At 51.5% G+C, this 17,941-nt stretch overlaps 2 protein-coding genes across 2 annotated transcripts in view; both read right to left on the bottom strand.

Annotated features, from left to right (window-relative positions):
* INPP5B (inositol polyphosphate-5-phosphatase B) overlaps nucleotides 1–5,531 on the bottom strand; it is a 76,920-nt gene extending 71,389 nt beyond the window's left edge. The window contains 5 exon segments of the mRNA XM_015135734.3: nucleotides 1,842–1,871; nucleotides 1,999–2,096; nucleotides 4,256–4,350; nucleotides 4,717–4,799; nucleotides 5,468–5,531. Coding sequence (XP_014991220.3) covers nucleotides 1,842–1,871; nucleotides 1,999–2,096; nucleotides 4,256–4,350; nucleotides 4,717–4,773 — 280 coding nt within the window. The 5' untranslated portion in view covers nucleotides 4,774–4,799; nucleotides 5,468–5,531.
* A 10,685-nt stretch (nucleotides 5,532–16,216) lies between these two features.
* SF3A3 (splicing factor 3a subunit 3) overlaps nucleotides 16,217–17,941 on the bottom strand; it is a 32,891-nt gene continuing 31,166 nt past the window's right edge. The window contains exon 17 of the mRNA XM_015135763.3: nucleotides 16,217–16,524. Within this exon, the coding sequence (XP_014991249.1) occupies nucleotides 16,447–16,524 (78 nt within the window). The 3' untranslated portion in view covers nucleotides 16,217–16,446. The remainder of the gene's footprint in view (nucleotides 16,525–17,941) is intronic.

Below are 17,941 nucleotides of genomic sequence, written 5' to 3'. Positions count from 1 at the left end.
AAACAGTGATAACCTCATAGAGCTGTGAGAAAAGCCTGATTTAGGCCGGTCACGGTGGCTCACGCCTGTAATCCCAGCACTTTGGGAGGCCGAGGAGGGTGGATCACGAGGTCAGGAGATCGAGACCATCCTGGCCACCATGGTGAAACCCCGTCTCTACTGAAAAAGTACAAAAAATTAGGCCGGGCGCGGTGGCTCAAGCCTGTAATCCCAGCACTTTGGGAGGCCGAGACGGGCGGATCACGAGGTCAGGAGATCGAGACCATCCTGGCTAATGCGGTGAAACCCCGTCTCTACTAAAAAATACAAAAAACTAGCCGGGCGAGGTGGCGGGCGCCTGTAGTCCCAGCTACTCGGGAGGCTGAGGCAGGAGAATGGCATAAACCCGGGAGGCGGAGCTTGCAGTGAGCTGAGATCCGGCCACTGCACTCTAGCCTGGGCGACTGAGCGAGACTCTGTCTCAAAAAAAAAAAAAAAAAAAAAAGTACAAAAAATTAGCTGGGCGTGGTGGTGGGCGCCTGTAGTCCCAGCTACTCGGGAGGCTGAGGCAGGAAAATGGCATGAACCTGAGAGGCAGAGCTTGCAGTGAGCCGAGATCATGCCACTGCACTCCAGCCTGCGCGACAGAGACTCTGTCTCAAAAAAAAAAAAAAAAAAAAAAAAAAAGAGAAAAGCCTGATTTGGTGTATATAAAACTTTTAGCATAATGCTGGCATAGGATAATCACTGACTCATTATTTGCTTCTATTATTATTGTTGTTGTATAGCAAAGAAGACAGACATTAAATATGTCAATATAAATAATTATATCACTGATTGAGAGAGGCTGGCAAAAGAAAAAGGCATGGTGGCTCATGCCTATAATCCCAGCACTTTGGGAGGCTGAGGCAGGTGGATCACCTGAGGTCAGGAGTTCAAGACCAGACTGGTGAACATGGCAAAACCCCGCCTCTATGGAAAATACAAAAATTAACTGGGCATGGTGGTGGGCGCCTATAATCCCAGCTACTTGGGAGGCAGAGGCAGGAGAAAGAGAGAGAGAGAGGGAGGGAGGGAGGGAGGGAGGGAGAGGGGGAGAGGCGGGGGGAGAGAGAGAGAGAGAGAAAGAAAGAAAGGGAGAAAGAGAGAGAAAGAAAGAAGAGAAGAGAGGAGAACAGAGGCACATGTATCCAGTGGGATACAAAACAATTTCAGGGTTTTTTGTTTTTGTTTTTGTTTTTTGAGATGGAGTTTCGCTCTTGTTGCCCAGGCTGGAGTGCAATGGTGCGATCTCGGCTCACCGCAACCTCCGCCTCCCAGGTTCAAGCAATTCTCCTGCCTCAGCCTCCCAAGTAGCTAGGATTACAGGCATGCACCACCACGCCTGGCTAATTTTGTATTTTTAGTAGAGACAGGGTTTCTCCATGTTGGTTAGGCTGGTTTCGAACTCCTGACCTCATGATCTCAGCCTCCCAAAGTGCTGGGATTCAGGCGTGAGCCACCGCCCTGGCCTAATTTCAGGGGTTTAACAAAGGCTGCCTGGGAAGAGAAATGCATGAATGGAAGCCCTGAAGGCTGAGTAGGAGTTGACTAGGTGAAGAGATGTGAGGCTTGTAGGAGGATGGGACAGCGTGTGCAGGGGCTCCAAGGTGAGAACGTGTGATATCGGCGGGGGGACGGAAACAGCAGCAAGGAGGAGAGTGATGAGAGATGAGCCCACGGAGATGGGTAGTGCCAGATCCTACAGGGTCTTACTTGCTGCAATAAGTTTACCAGGGGGTGCTCTTACTTTACATCATTCTCTCTCTGAAGATCAGGTACCCTCTGCCCCAAGTGAGACCCAGACCAAGAGGACCACTCACCAAGGATGTAGAGTTCACCATCCGGGGACACTGTGGGGAGGGAAATGAGAATGCCCTTAGCAATTGAGCTTACTCCCCCTTACCCCCCCCATCAAGGACAAAGATGACCTGAGGGGCCCATAGGAGAGGATTCATACCACCCAGCCTCCTGTGGCACCTTCTTCCAGCGTAAAATCCCGCGAGACTGGCACTATCTGGTCCAGAGAGACATCGTCCCCAGTAATGGCCATCCTCCGGTGCGTATAGAGGAAGAGACTAAGGGCAGGAAGCAGAGGTGAGGATGGGGGCCCGCTGGCTGTCCCTCAGTCCTATCTTGGAGGCCTCGGGGTGCTCACACTCCCTCCTTAGTCCCTAATACTGTGCTGGTGGTGCCCTGGCTAGGCACACTCCTCATGCCATCTCTGTCTATGGTGCCCATCAGAGACTGCAGTTGTATGGATGAGGTCATCAAACCAGAATTTTTCTCATCTGCAGGAGCCCCTGATTGTTAGTAAAACACAAACACATGTTTGATCTAACCATGGTGCATTCTAGCACTGTGTGTGACAGAAACAGTGTAACCTTAGCTACCCACTTCTCTCCCTGAACCTGTTTCCCATCTGTAAAATTGGGGTGATGGATCAGAAAATGTCTAAGGCCCCTCCCTCCCAGCTCCTAGACCCTGAGTCACTCACCAGCTATGAGACCTTTGACAGCTATTACTCTCTCTCTGCTTCTGTGTGGTATGTGGGTGTTACTAGACAACATTTATCGAGCACTTTCTTTTTTTTTTTTTCTTTTTTCTTTATTATTTTTTTAAATTATTTGAAATAGAGATAGGGGTCTCACTATATTGCCCAGGCTGGTCTTGAACTTCTGAGCTCAAGTAATCCTCCCAGCTCAGACTCCCAAAGTGTTGGGATTACAGGTGTGAGCCACTGCACCCAGCCTTATTGAACACTTTCTGTGCACCCCATGGTGTTTGTTTTTTTTTTCTTTCTTTCTTTCTTTTTTTTTTAATAGAGACAGGGTCTTGCTGTGTTGCCCAGGCTATAGTGCAATAATAGTTCACTGTAATCTCAAACTCCTCGACTCATGTGATCCTCCCACCTCAGTCTCCTGAGTAGCTGAGACTACAGGCATGCACCACCATGCCCAGCTAATTTTCTTATTTTTTGTAGAGATGGAGCCGGGGGGCCAGAGAGGGAGGTCTCACTTTGTTGCCCAAGCTGGTCTTGAACTCCTAGCCTCAAGCAATTTTCCTTCCTCAACCTCCGAAAGTGTTGGGATTACAAGCATGAGCCACTGCACCTGGCCTAACTCACTTTACTCTCTAATCTGGACAAATCGAGGAGTAAAACAACTTGCTCAAGATCATGTGGTTCCACCAGGTGCAGTGGCTCTTGCCTAAAATTCCAACACTTTGGGAGGCTGAGGCGGGAGAATGACTTGAGGCCAGGAGTTCCAGCGTGCAGCTATGAGTGCACCACTGCACTCCAGCCTGGGTGACAGAAAGAGACCCTGTCTCTAAAAAAAAAAGACCATGTGAGGCTGGGTGCGCTGCACTTTGGGAGGCCAAGGCAGGTGGATAACTTGAGGTCAGGACTTCAAGACTAGCCTGGCCAAAGTGCTGAAACCCCATCTCTACTAAAAATACAGAAACGAGCCAGGCATGGTGGTGGGCACCTCTGTAATACCAGCTCCTCAAGAGGCTGAGGCACGAGAATTGCTTGAACCTGGGACGCAGAGGTTGCAGTGAGCCAAGATCACGCCACTGCACTCCAGCCTGGGTGACAGAAAGAGACCCTGTCTCTTAAAAAAAGATCGTGTGAGGCTGGGCATGCTGGCTCATGCCTGTAATCCTAGCACTTTGAGAGGCCAAGGCAGGTGGATAACTTGAGGTCAGGACTTCAAGACCAGCCTGGCCAACGTGGTGAAACCCCCTCTCTACTAAAAATACAGAAATGAGCCAGGCATGATAGCAGACACCTCTGTAATACTAGCTCTTCAAGAGGCTGAGGCACAAGAATTGCTTGAACCTGGGACACAGAGGTTGCAGTGAAACAAGATCACGCCACTGCACTCCAGCCTGGGCGAAGAGCAAGACTCTGTCTCAAAACAAACAATAGATCATGTGGCTTGTTAGTAACAAAGCCTAGGTTTGAACCCAGGCAGTTGGACCACGAGGCTCAAGATCTGGACCAGTATGTTAAACTCTCTCTTCTCAAGAAACTTCCTCCTTAGATCTTGAGGATTATAAGTTAGTACCTGTGCAGGGTTTAGAATATAGTGTTCAAAAAATATTAACTGTCATTTTGATAATTATTCTAGGAGACTCAGACCCTGCCCTGGAGTGACGGTTGAAGTTGAGCTGGAGGGTGCCGTGATGAACAACCCCATGGCCCAGACAGGTGGGGACCAAGCCCCTCACTCACGCATGTTCCTGGCTGCCGTGCTCCAGGCGGTAGCGCACAAGTCCCAGGAGGCGGCTCTGCCGGCTGTCCCCTTCACACAGCACACCTTGCACCGCCTGCGGCTCAGAGTCAAGGGAAGACAACCCAGAGGCGAGGCCGCTCCCCACCCAGGTTGTCCCACCTTCCTCCATTCCCCTGTCCCCCAGATTCACTGTGTGGCCTTGGGCCAGTCACTCTCTAAGCCTTCCTCATCTATTAAATGAGGATAATAATCCCCAACTTCATAGGGAGTTAGGAGGATGACTGCATATTTAAAGCATCTGGCGGAGAGTCCAGGACTCAGTAAGTACTTAGTAAATACTGATTTCCTTCTCCCCTGATGGTTCAGAGAGGCAGGAGAGGGGATAGACGCCTCGACACCTTCCATTCCTCTTCCCAAGGCCAGGGCAGGCTCAGGGCTGCAGTTAGCACAGGAAGGATATGATGACGCAGTATTCCCCCTCAGCCAGCGTCTCCTGGATCGCCACAGACTGGTCCATGCTGGCTCCTGCTGAGTGCACACACCCTGTGGGAGGGGAGATGGGAGCCCCCTTTGGTCAACAAGTTACGCATGGGGTGATGGAGCTGCCTCAGAGGGGTGGGATGCAGGAGGGAGGGGCCTTTGCGGCGGGAGACAGTACTGGGGAGGCCTGATCCTTCTCCTCCTCCTACTCCTTCTCCTCCCTAGAATAGGCCTTTCAGTTTTTAGGGTTAGGGGTCCAGTCCCTTTGCCCCTGCTGGGATCTACAGTTTGTTGTACTGCCTTTGTCTGGGAGGGCATCCAGTTGCTCTTGAGTGTGGTCTACTTGTTGGAAGCGGGGTATGTGGATTGGAGAAGGGGACCTGGTCCCTTTGCTCCTAGGACAGGGCTCTGCCTGTCTTTTGGGGAGAGTTTTTGTTCTGCTGGCACCTCTCTGGGAGGTGTCAGTGGTGTGTCCATGTGGGGTTCAGGGAACATCCCCTTACTGTCATTCAGGAGGGTCCCATTCCTCTTTCCTTGGAGACAGGAAGTGTCCCATTGCTGCTTGCCCTTCACCCCCGCCCCAGCAGGCCCATTGCATCAGCTGCAGGCCGGTGGCGGGGCGGGTAGGGGGTGTTCCAGCCCTCAGCTTGCCCACTCCCTCCTGCCCAGCCCTGCCCTGGCTTTCCTACTCTGCTCCCACCCACAGCTCCCTGCCATTGCCACCTACCTACCTCCTGAGCTGTCACCGCAGGGCACACAGGACTCCGCTGCCCCAGGTTCCGGGACAGTGACTACATTTCCCAACAGCCCCTGCGCCACTCGGTGGTCAGTCAGCCTGCAAGTCCCAGCATGCCCGAGTCAGTCGTGGGGTGGGGAGTCTCTCCATCCCCATTAACCCCTTAGGTCCTGGGGTACACTGGGCTCCCTATTCCAGAAAGGTTTTCAAATGATTGCCCTCACTCCCATCCCCAGCCCTCTAGGTCATGGGGCCAAAGCTTCCTGCCCAGGAGGAAGATGGTCACATTTTATCTTAGGGGAAGAATATAATGCATTTTTATTTCCTCCTTAGTTCCATCATCAGCTCTTCTCACTCCAGGGTAAACAGCCCGGACCTCTGCTGAAACTCTTTCCCTAAAATAACTACCCTCTCCTGGTTTAATGGAGGGAGAACCAGACTATGAAGAACCATTATGTCCGTTTTCCAGGTGGAGAAGCTGAGCCTTGGAGAGGGTAAGCAGTTTGACATTAAGTCTTGTAGCTAGCAGGTGGCAACACTGGGACTCCACTGAAAGTCTGACTGCAACTCCTGGGCCATTTGTACCGCCACACACTGCCCTATTTCCTCCCTCAGCCCCACCTAGCCCTCCTGCCACACAGTGCTGTTTGAGGCTACTGGGTGTGAATGCACTTTATAAAGGGTATGACACTGTTCCTGTCTGACAATGTCCTTCCCCTGATCCACCTGGCTGTGTGACCTTGGCCAAGACCTTTCTTCCCTTGGGACTCAATTTCCCCATCTAAGATAAGGAGGTTACCCCAGATGGACAAAAAGAGCCAGCACAGGGACTGGGCACAGTGGCTCATGCCTGTTATCCTGGCACCTTGGAAGGCCAAGGAGGGAGAATCGCTTGAGGCAGGGAGTTTGAGACCCCATCTCTAAAAAAAATTTTTTTTTAATTTAGCTGGGTATGGGGTGCATGCCTGTAGTCCCAGCTACTTGGGAGGCTGAGATGGGAGGATCACTTGAGCCCAGGAGTTCAAGGCTGCAGTGAGCTGTGATTGCTCACCCAGCTCAGATAAGGATTCTCACTTGGCCTATTGGCCTTTTTTTTTTTTTTTTTTTTTTTTTGAGACGGAGTCTTGCTCTGTCACCCAGGCTGGAGTGCAGTGGCCGGATCTCAGCTCACTGCAAGCTCCGCCTCCCGGGTTTACGCCGTTCTCCTGCCTCAGCCTCCCGAGTAGCTGGGACTACAGGCGCCCGCCACCTCGCCCGGCTAGTTTTTTTGTATTTTTTAGTAGAGACGGGGTTTCACCGTGTTAGCCGGGATCGTCTCTCGATCTCCTGGCCTCGTGATCCGCCCGTCTCGGCCTCCCAAAGTGCTGGGATTACAGGCTTGAGCCACCGCGCCCGGCCCCTATTGGCCTTTTAATTAGGCTGTAAACTCCCGTTGGACAGGACTATGCCTTTTCATCAATACACCAGCAGTTGCTGGCACACAGTTATCTATGGAGTTAGTGAATTCCTTACTGAAATATTTTAATAAATACACCTTCTCTCAAGCTTTGACCCAAACTGAAGGAGTGGGCGTCGGCGCTGGGGAGTGGGTGACTGTTGTGACTTGTGAACGGTCTCCCCTCCTCTTTCCCCAAGTGAAGTGGCTGTCCTAATGACCAGTTCAACTTTGCATATGTAAACCCCTTCCAGAAACAGTCATTGCCTTCTTCTCAATCCATTCCTTTTCCTGGAAACATCCACAGCACAAATGGAGCTCAAGTTTATTTGAATTCATTGTCAAAGGCATGTGGAGGATGAGGGGAAAGGGGATTGACTCAGACCCTTACGATCAAGGGGTGGGTCACTGCAGGGAAGCAGAGGAACCCCAATTCCAGCCCTGCTCTTAGTGTCAAAGCCTGGGGAGGAGGGTCTGGGGAAAGTAGATGGGGCTGTGTGCTTTTTATGATGAAGAAACTGTCCCTGCAGGATTTTGGGGTCCTCCCACTGGGTGGGGGTCAGGCAGGAGGTTTTCTGTTTTTCCAGACAAACCCCATCCTCTCCTTGAGATTAGGGCTGAGGCCCTACCGCCTTGGAAGGTTCCGTGGTCAGGCCTAGGCCCTAGAAGGGGAGAAGTCAGGAGCCTTAAGCCCCAGAGCTGTGGGCTTGATAAAGCCCTTTTACTAAAGATGCAGCTACAGGAATCAGAGCTGGAGGGGGACCTGAAGGCTTGTAGGTCCTACACGGTCTTCTTGGCTGCTGCTCCCGGATTCTGCTGGGCCCAGCTAGGGGAGCAAGAACAGGAGCAGGGCAGAGTGGAGGAGCAGTAGCATAGCCACAGCCAGGGCCCAGTGCAGGGGGTTTCTGGTGGCCCCAGGAGCTGCCTGGTTGAAGTGAAGTTTCCCACCCAGGGGGAGGCAGCTGCCTGAGGTTGAGGCTTGACAGCACTCCTGGGAGCAGGGTGGGGCCACAGCCCCATGATTTTGGGAGGTCCCTGCTTCACAGGCCTGGCTGCAGCCTGCAATGTAACCTGAGCTGGAGCATTTCAGCTGCAAGAAGAGGTGGGACCATTCATCTTCCCCTTGCTCCTCTTCCCCACTCAAAGGCAGAAAGTGTTAAGGGGGTCATGGGTTGAGCTCAACCTCCTTGGAACCCTAGCTTCCTGCCCACAAGATCAGTGAGTCCCTAGTGAACATACAGGGTGGTCAGAAACAAAGGGGCACATCGTGGAGGTATGGCAAATTCCAGTTGCTGCCTTCGGTGTTGGCATCATACAGAGCTGAGGGAGTCAAGTTTGCTAGACCCCAGGCAGCCTGGCTCCCAGCAGGTCTAGCTCCATCCAGATCCTACTGCTGAGCTACCCACTCCAGGTAGAAGGAGAAAGCCATGCAGCTCTGAGGGAGGACAGCTCCCTAATCCTTGGAGCATCGCAGGGCTCACCTCACGGAAGTCCAAGCCCTCAGGGCACATGGCCACAGCTTTCTGCTCTTTGAAACAGTCACCACCTTGGCAGGAGAAAGTGGCACAGATTTTCTCCTGGAAGAGAAAGCAGGAGGAGGTTTGGGAGCTCTGTGCAGACTGAACAGGTGGTAAATGCTGGACAGAGGCAAGGCTGAAGCCCTATCATGCCCGTGTCAATGGCCCCATCCACGACACGCTGTCTGTTTCTGCATCCACTTCCCAGAGCAGGCAGGTGAGAATGAGACACTCCCATTTCCCTGGAGGGCTGGCAAGGTGGTGGTCACCAGGGGTAGAGTGGAATGTAGCTTGTCCTTTGGGATCATCAGGTGGGCGAGGCCTAGGAGCAGAGCAGGACTGCCTGAGGAAGTGCTGTGACACCTCTGCAAAGCCCTGACCCGCCTGCCTTGCCCCCAGGGAGAGCATGATGTGTGTGGGCAGCTCACAACCTGACATCTCCCCCACTGCTGCCTGGATGAGCACAGGTGCTTGCCCCAGGCCTCTTTGGAGCTTGTTGGGGACAGGAGTGCTGGATGGGCTGGACTGGGGAACAGTGGAGATATTAGGAGTGGGGAATCTGAGAAGGGGTGGGGCACCAAAGGTGGAGAGCTCAGACTTGGGGAGCTAATGAGGAAGGAAGACTTTTTTTTTTTTTTTTTGGTGAGACAGTGTCTCACTCTATCGCCCAGGCTGGAGTGCAGTGGCGAGATCTCAGTTCAATGCAAGCTCCACCTCCCGGGTTCATGCCATTCTCCTGCTTCAGCCTCCCGAGTAGCTGGGACTACAAGTGCCCGCCACCACCATGCCCAGCTAATTTTTTGTATTTTTAGTAGAGATGGAGTTTCACCATGTTAGCCAGGATGGTCTCAATCTCCTGACCTTGTGATCCGCCCGCCTTAGCCTCCCAAAGTGCTGGGATTACAGGTGTGAGTCACCATGCCTGGCCTAGGAAGACATTAAAGTTAGGGGTCAGACAAGGCTTAGAGGTTAGCATATTCACAGAGGTTGGGGGGCTGGTGAAAATTGAGCTGAGATTTGAGGGCCTCTCAAAGGGCTGGGTTCAGAGTTGAGGGTTAGTGGGCAGAAGGGCTCTGAGCTTGTGGATGAGTAGGAATGGGAGTCAGAGGTGGGGGCTCTGAGGAATGGGGCTCGGAGCTGCAGGTTGGCTAGGCAGGGCTGAGTATTAAGGGTGGGGCTGTCTCACCCCAGGTGGACTCTTTGAGCATGAGACAGAGTGGCCCTCCACTGCAGCACTGCAGCCTGCAGGGGTCTGGGCTGGGGGCTGAGCTGTTGGACAGAAGGCAAGGGCTAGGACCCGTTTCATTTCCCCCTTCACAGCTGAAGCTGCACCAGGCCAGGTAGTGGAAAGCATTGAGTTGAATCAGCTGGGTAGAGAGAATGCAGGCATGTCCAGGAGGATGGGGGCACAGCCGGGCCTGGGCCATAGCTCCACGTTCCCAGCATCCCAGATACTGACTCCTCTCCCTCCCGCTTCAGGATCTGTTCCTGCCCCTTACTGTACCTGAATGTCAGTCTCTCTTCCAATGGCCTCCCTCCACTCCCCTTCACCTCTGAGAAGTGCCCTGTCTTGGGTCCATCACAGCCCCAGCCCCATACCTCACTGTGGTGCTGCCCAGGCTCGCACTCTGTGGTCTGGTTGGAGAACTTTTCCGCCTGGTAGCGCATCTCTCCAAGGCAGTGGAAGTTGTGGCATATCTGTGGACAGGTTTGACCACTGTGGTCACACGCCCAGGGCTGAAGGCATTAGGAAGGTTGTCCCCTCCCTCATATGCTGCTTACCTGGACAGGAGCAGTGGTCAGCTGACTGCTTGCCAGATTCCAGGCTACCAGTAAGGCCATGATAGGACTTATAGGAGGAAAAGGAGAGAGGGAGCCACTGCAGAGGCCGAGGCAGGTGGATCATGAGGTCAGGAGTTCAAGGCCATAACCAGCTCACAGGTCATAGGTCAAAGAAAGGTCATGCAGCAGTTAAGTGGAAGAAGTCATGAACTTAGGGAAAAGTAGGGGCAGGCCTAGGGTCTAGCGGTAGTCATGGTCCAGGAAAGGCCAGGGTCCCTGGGCTGAGGACAGCTACCTCTGAGCAAAGCAGATCTGTGGCTACCATTGGCCACATACATCTTCAACTGAGGTGCTGCAGGAGCAAGCTAGAGAGAGGGAAGGACCAGTTCTGGGTGACTGAGGAAATCTACAAGCAAAATTTCCATTATTGTACTATGCAGATGAATAAACTGAGGCTGGGGAACTGGGGTGGGCGTGGGTCAACCTTTAGGGAATAAGAGGTCTCAGGGGCTCAGCTGTCACTTCCTGCAAGTCATACTGTCAGAGTGACACTGAGGCAGGCACAAAGGGGCCTGCATTCTAGTAGCAGCCCCCCTGAGACTACATGTTGTCACTGGCATGTCAACGGCAGCATCCCAGCCTGAGGGGAGGCAGAACCGGAGCAGGTGCAGTGACAGGAAATAGATATCCAGTGCCTCTGATCTGGCCTCATTTGCTGCCAACGTCAGAAGGTGCCCAGGGGTGGGAAGGTGGGGGTCATGGGCTTCTTCAGAACCCAGGGCAGGGAAACCCTGGGCCACAGAGAGTCAAAAGTCCGGGCTCACTTTGTCCAAGTGTTCTTCAGGATTCAGACCCCAGCCTGTCTCTTAATGAGTGCTGAGCCAAATATGGGAGGTAGCTCTGAGACTTTGGGTTCCTAGATTTCAGACTCTGCCCCCTGCAACACTAAGGGATCAGACCTAGGAGGGTCTGCTAAGCCTGGGTTTAGGTTTTTCCATACAAGGTAGGAAACTGCTAGAGATGAGAGTGGGGCATTATTCCCATCTTCTTGCCCAGCACTGGAAGCTGAGCACAACCCAGACCCTACCATTCCCAACGCTAATGGGACATCCGTTTCCCGGCCCTCAGGGATGTAATCCTCCGTCAGCACTCAGACTTGTCTCTCAAGTGACAGCAGCCAGGGTGATGCGATACACGGGAGAGTGTGCAGCAAAGACTCCTGGGTTAGGCCCTTCTGATGGCGTCAGCCTCTCTGTTGCCCATCTGTCCCCCTGACCAACAAACACTACACTCAAGAAACAGTTCTCTTGCTGGGCATGGTGACTGACACCTATAATCCCAGTGACTCGGGAGGCTGAGGCAAGAGACTTCTTCAGGCCAGAATTTCAAGTCCAGCCTGGGCAAGATAGAGAGACCCCTTTCTCTACAAAAAATTAGCCGGGCATGGAGGCATGCACCTGTAGTCCTAGTTACTTGGGATGCTGAGGTGGGGAGGTCACTTGAGCCTGAGAGTTGGGAGGCTACAGTGAGCTCTGATCATGCCACGGTACTCTAGCCTGGGTAACAGTGAGACCTTGTTTAAAAAAAAAAAGTTTGGGCCGGGCGCGGTGGCTCAAGCCTGTAATCCCAGCACTTTGGGAGGCCGAGACGGGCGGATCACGAGGTCGGGAGATCGAGACCATCCTGGCTAACATGGTGAAACCCCGTCTCTACTAAAAAAATACAAAAAAAAACCTAGCCGGGCGAGGTGGCGGGTGCCTGTAGTCCCAGCTACTCGGGAGGCTGAGGCAGGAGAATGGCGTGAACCCGAGAGGCGGAGCTTGCAGTGAGCTGAGATCCGGCCACTGCACTCCAGCCTGGGCGACAGAGCGAGACTCCGTCTCAAAAAAAAAAAAAAAAAAAAAAAAAAAAAAAAAGTTTTTAGGGCCGTGCACAGTGGCTCACACCTGTAATCTCAGCACTTTGAGAGGCCAAGGCAGGTGGATCATGAGGTCAGGAGTTCAAGGCCAGCCTGGCCAATATGGTGGAACCCCATCTCTACCAAAAACATGAAAAAATTAGCCAGGCGTGGCAGCGCACGCCTGTAGTCCCAGCTACTCGGGAGGCTGAGGCAGGAGAATCGCTTGAACCCGAGAGGCGGAGGCTGCAGTGAGCCGAGATTGCGCCACTGCACTCCAGCCTGGGTGAGTGAGACTGTCTCACTCTGTCACCCTTTGTCTTCTCGCCCCTCTCCTTCTCCTTACTTTGCACAGATGAGGCTGGAGGGACAGCTCAGGAATATTATGGGGCAGGTAGACAGATACTGAGCAGAATCAGAAGGCTGGGCAAAGATAGATGGGTACCTCCTAGGCTGTATTAATCCAGGCTTCTTGTCCATCTGCTTTAGTCTGTGTGCCCCTCCATGGCTAGAGCATATTGTCAATATTCTCTGTGCCCCACCCTATCCCAGCTGTAGACCTACCTGCACACTTGAAGGTTCAGAGGGCTGTAAGTGTGCACGCACAAGGCAGGGAGGCTACAGCTGCTGCCCCTGGAAACCGGAAGCTGCCCTTCCTACTCCCCTCCAATCATTTGTCAGCTCTGGGAGTTGCCTCTCACCTTGCTGCCACTGGGTACACATAGGGACCACAGAAAAGAAGAAAGCACAGCTGCTGCCCAGACTGTAGTTGGAGGGAGAAAATAAAGCCAGTTGACAGCTTGAGCAGATCAAAAGACCTCCATCCCAACATCCCACTGGGAGGTGCCTTATTTGTCTGGATCGGAAACCTGGCAGGTGGAGAGGGCTCTCAGAAGAGATCAGAGGGAGAGGAGACCAGTGTCTTCCCAGACTGGACCTGTAATGGGAGGACTCTTCTGGATGAGGGTGGAGAGGGTCACAGGCTCATTCCCACCCTGAGAACTCTGAGTTGAGGCTGACAGTAGGACCTGAAGAATGAGGGGAAAGGTTGCTATCATCCCAAGGATTTGTTTTTTTAATGCAGAGGGAGAGAAATACCTCAGAACTTCACTTCCCCAACACATTGGTTACCTTTAAGGGTGCTCCCTTCACAGGGCCTTCCAGCAGGGAGGGAAATGGACAGCAAATGGAGAAGACAGGGATACCTGGTTGAGGCCAGAGACAGATTTATTCACTTCCATCCGAGAAGTAGGGAGTAAAGACTCCTCCTGGGAGGGCTCATCCCAGGCACAGCCTCTGGGTTTAGCAGCACCAATCTGAGGGTCAATCCCAGGAACAACTCCCTAAATGCTCCCTGCAGCTTTCCTCCGTGAAGAGCTAATTGAATTAACTGTTCTCAGCAATAAGTGCATTGGCAAAGGTTCCGACTCCATGTCTAAGAAAGATTCTTGGCTGGGCACAGTGGCTCGTGCCTGAAATCCCAGCACTTTGGGAGGCCGAGGCAGGTGGTCAATTGAAATTCTCTTCTTCCTTTGGCTGACCCTAGGGAGTCCAAACCTGAAGGAATCACCTCTGAGAACCGATGCTGATGTGGTTTGCCTGCACCTCAGGAAAGAGCTGTGCCCCTTGCAGCTGGATGGAGCTGGCCCCATGGCTCTTCCTGTGTGCCCAGAGGCTGCTGAGCTTCCTCACCTCTGGCTTCTGCCCCCACTGTCTCACCTCCACTTTAATTTTCAAGGTTTGATCTAGCTCTGCCTGGCACATGGAAGGCACTAAAAAAGCCCTGAATGAATGAAGGTAACAAATGAACAAGCCTTTGCTATGACAGGTAAGCCCATTTCCCTCCAAGGCTGTTTTGGCACAGAGTTCGCACGCTGACTGCAGTTGCTGGGCAAGGGGATGGCAGGACTCTGTAGGACTTGGTCCTACTTCCTCTCCACACTGTAGAGGGAGAGCCCATTAACCCTGGAGTCCCAGGTAGCTTCAAGACAGGGCTTTGAGGACTCCAACAACTGGAAAGCAGCAGGTGCATTCCTTGGTAGCCCAATGCAGTCACCGTTCTGACGAGCGGTCTGAAGGGGCCATCTTCTCCCCACATTTTCCATTCCAAGGCTTTAACTCTCTTCTCAAATGGCAATGTCTCCTTGCCCCTTGGGCCAGTTTCCACTAATCAGTGTTTCTAGTTGGCTCAATTAGGTTTAATTATTCACTCTGCTTCAGCTCAGGCCCTGGAGAGGTTGTCCAACTGGAGTCTTACTTATTTTTTTTGAGACGGAGTTTCACTCTTGTTGCCCAGGCTGGAGTGCAATGGCGTGATCTCGACTCACCACAACCTCTGCCTCCCAGGTTCAAGTGATTCTCCTGCCTCAGCCTCCCTAGTAGCTAGGATTACAGGCATGCACCACCATGCCTGGCTAATTCTGTATTTTTAGTAGAGATGGGGTTTCTCTATGTTGGTCAGTCTCGTCTCGAACTCCTGACCTCAGGTGATCTGCCTGCCTCGGCCTCCCAAAGTGCTGGGATTACAGGCATGAGCCACCACACCCAGCCTGGAGTCTTAAATGGAGTGAAGGCACAAGGGAATGAGTTGCACAGGGATGGGGTGAACCGGGAAGGAAAATACCAACCTAGACTGCAGTGCCACTGGGGTGGGGGTGGTGAAACTTTACTGCCATGGAAATAACCAGGGCAAAAGATTGGTGTGAGGCAGAAGGCTAGTTCCAAGTTGGGATTTTTTTTTTTTTTTTTTTTTGAGACGGAGTCTCGCTCTGTCACCCAGGCTGGAGTGCAGTGGCCGGATCTCAGCTCACTGCAACCTCCGCCTCCCGGGTTCAAGTGATCCTCCTGAGTACCCGGGACTACAGATGCATGCCATCACGGGTGGCTGATTTTTGTATTTTAAGTAGAGACAGGATTTTGCCATGTTGGCCAGGCTGGTCTCCAACTCCTGACCTGAAATAATTCGCTGCCCTCGGCCTCCCAGTGTTGGGATTATAGGCGTCAGCTACTGCGCCTGGCCTGAGCTGGGATTTTTAAAAGTAGATATATCAGCCAGCCTGCCTCTACATGGGGCGAGTGCGGCACTGGTCCTTGGCAGGTTTTTAGACAAATAAGATATAAATGTATAATATAAAGAAAAAGATTAACATTTTTTTTAAAAAGTAGATTTATTAAAAACAGGTGAAGATCTGAGTGTTGAGAGGCAAATGGGGTCTCTGGGGGATCCCGTCCTGCAGCAGGCCTGACTTTCGGATGACTATGCTTATAAGGCGGATCAGTGCCTTCCTGCTTGCCTTAGTTCTTTCCATTTCAGACACCACATTTGGATCCTGGAGCAGCTGCTTAACTACCCAACTCTACCATGGCTATCTGGGCTTGGAGAACATGTGAGTATTAGCTACTTTTATAGTCAAATAGGGATCTTGTAGAAGAAACAGGTAGACAGACCCACCAGTCTCTCATTCTGACCTAGCAAGCTGGTGAAGTCTCTGTCGGTCCTAGTTCCCTTGTATGTTGGGCTGCAGGCCCATTCCAATACAGCCCAACTCTTTTTTTTTTTTTTTTTTTTGAGATGGGGCCTCACTATATTGCCTAGGTTGGTCTCAAACTCCTAGGTTCAAAGGATCTTCTAGCCTCAGCGTCGTGAGTAGCTAGGACTACAGTGTGTGCCACCATGCCTATTTTTTTTTTTTTTTTTTTTTAAATGAGACAGGATCTCACTATGTTACCTAGGCTGGTCTTAAGCAACCCTCCTGCCTCAGCCTCCCAAGTAGCTGGGACTACAGGCACAAGCCACTGCACCCAGCTCCAACTCCTTTCTTTATGCAAATACAAAAGGCAAACCGTGGTGCCACACTTAGTCCTTAGTAGCAGCCCTGGCTCATCCTCCTAGTCTTTCCCTAGTATTTGCATCAATGGCTAAGCTGATGGCAGACCTCATCCTGGGGTAATACTCATTCAGGGAAGCAGCAACAAAGGAGGGTAGGGTAAGAGGTCAGGTCAGATTTGTAGCAAAACAGGTGCCCATTAAATCTCAGCTACTACTAAAGTTGGTGAGAAAGAGGTATGGAGGCCTTAAGACCTGAAGCACTGAGTTGGTCCATAACCCTGGGCTTTAGAACAAGGTGTGGTTTTATTTTCTGGCAGAATCTTTTAAAATATAAAACAGATAAAACACATCTCAACCCTGCAATCTGCCAGCATGTCTTGTTTCTACAAGATGCATGCTAGACCATGAGACTACATAGCAAAGGGTCTTTAAGAGGATTTGGTTGGGAGAAATAGAAAAAGCAGATCTCAGGGAAGCCTGGGCTAGCCCAAAAGCTGAGCTACATCCCAGAACACTAGAGCAGTCCTTGTCTTTTCAGATCCTCATAGGTCTTCTTATTCACAACATTCCCACTTGAATCTTCATATTCTTCCTGAAAAGGAAGGGGTACACTTTGTTAGATACATCTCCTAAAAGAAATGTTTGGAACCAATCTCTAGGTACCTGAGCTCATCCTGGCCTGATTCCATGGCATACCCTGGTACACTAAGACTGGCATTTATCTAAGACAGCCTTTCTCAACTGGGGTTCCACAAGAGAATTAAGTCCCACTGCCCCAAAGCAGCCACGGTGTTCAATGAATTAACTTCTCTCGTAGACATCTAAAATGGTATCAGTCATGACCCATCATTAGAGTATCTGAGAAAATAGTTTATTTAGCTCTCTGTGTTTAAGATGAGAAACCATGGTTGAGAAAGGCTGACCTGCAACAGCAAGTTTTCAAACAGTTCCCAAGAATCCCAGGTTTCTGCTCAGAGGCCACTGAAGGGTTGAAAGGGAGGCGAGGAAGTCTGAGCTTCCCCATGTCCAGAGCAATTCTGCTTGATTCTATTTTATATATCGGAGTACTATATTACAAGTGGAAGACAGTTTTGCTGCCAAAAAGAAAAAAAATACTGAAAACCACTGACTCAAAAAAAGGGAGGCTATTGCCAGTTACTATGGGACTTGGAGTGAGTCAATACCATTCCTTACATACATGTCATTCTTCATCTCTGAAACCTGCTGCTTGGGATGACCATCATAAGACCAACAAGACCCTCATAAGACCAATAAGACCATCATAAGACCAACAAGACCATCATAAGACCCTGTTGCTATGGGAGTACCATCTCTCATTAGATGCTTTCCTCAAAGGAGATCTAATACATGATGCAGAGTCTCGGCATTTTAGTCTATAAATCTCCACGGCAGAACATGAGATATGGGTACTCCCACTTGCCATTTCAATTTTTTTGTGTGTGTGAGGCAAGTTCTTGCTGTCACCCAGGCTGGAGTGCAATGGTGCGATCATGGCTCACTGCAGCCTGGGCTCAAGTGATCCTCCTGCCTCAGCCTCCTGAACAGCTGGGACCACAGGCATGTGCCACCACTCCCAGCTAATTATTGTATTTTTTGTAGAGATATGGTTTCACCATGTTGCCCAGGCTGGTCTCCAATTCCTGGGCTCAAGCAATCTGCCTGCTTTGGCCTCCCAAAGTGCTGGGACTACAGGCATGAACCGCTGCACCCAACCCATTTCAAAATTTGAATGGGAGAATACAATCTGCCTTTTTGTTGTTAAAGAGACAGGGACTTACTCCGTCACCCAGGCTGAAGTGCAGTGCTATGATCATAGCGCAGCAGCTGCCTCAAATTCCTGGGCTCAAGTGTTCCTCCTGCCTCAGTCCCAATTAGCTGGGACTACAAGCATGCACCTCCACACTTGGCTAATTATCAATTTTTTTTTTTTTTTGAGACAGAGTCTTGCTCTGTCACCCAGGCTGGAGTGCGGTGGCACAATCTCAGCT

Source organism: Macaca mulatta, chromosome 1 (genome assembly GCF_049350105.2).
Source record: "Macaca mulatta isolate MMU2019108-1 chromosome 1, T2T-MMU8v2.0, whole genome shotgun sequence".
Taxonomy (NCBI): domain Eukaryota; kingdom Metazoa; phylum Chordata; class Mammalia; order Primates; family Cercopithecidae; genus Macaca; species Macaca mulatta.
The sequence above is the reverse complement of the archived record's forward strand: the minus strand, read 5'-3'. Positions and strand labels throughout refer to the sequence as shown.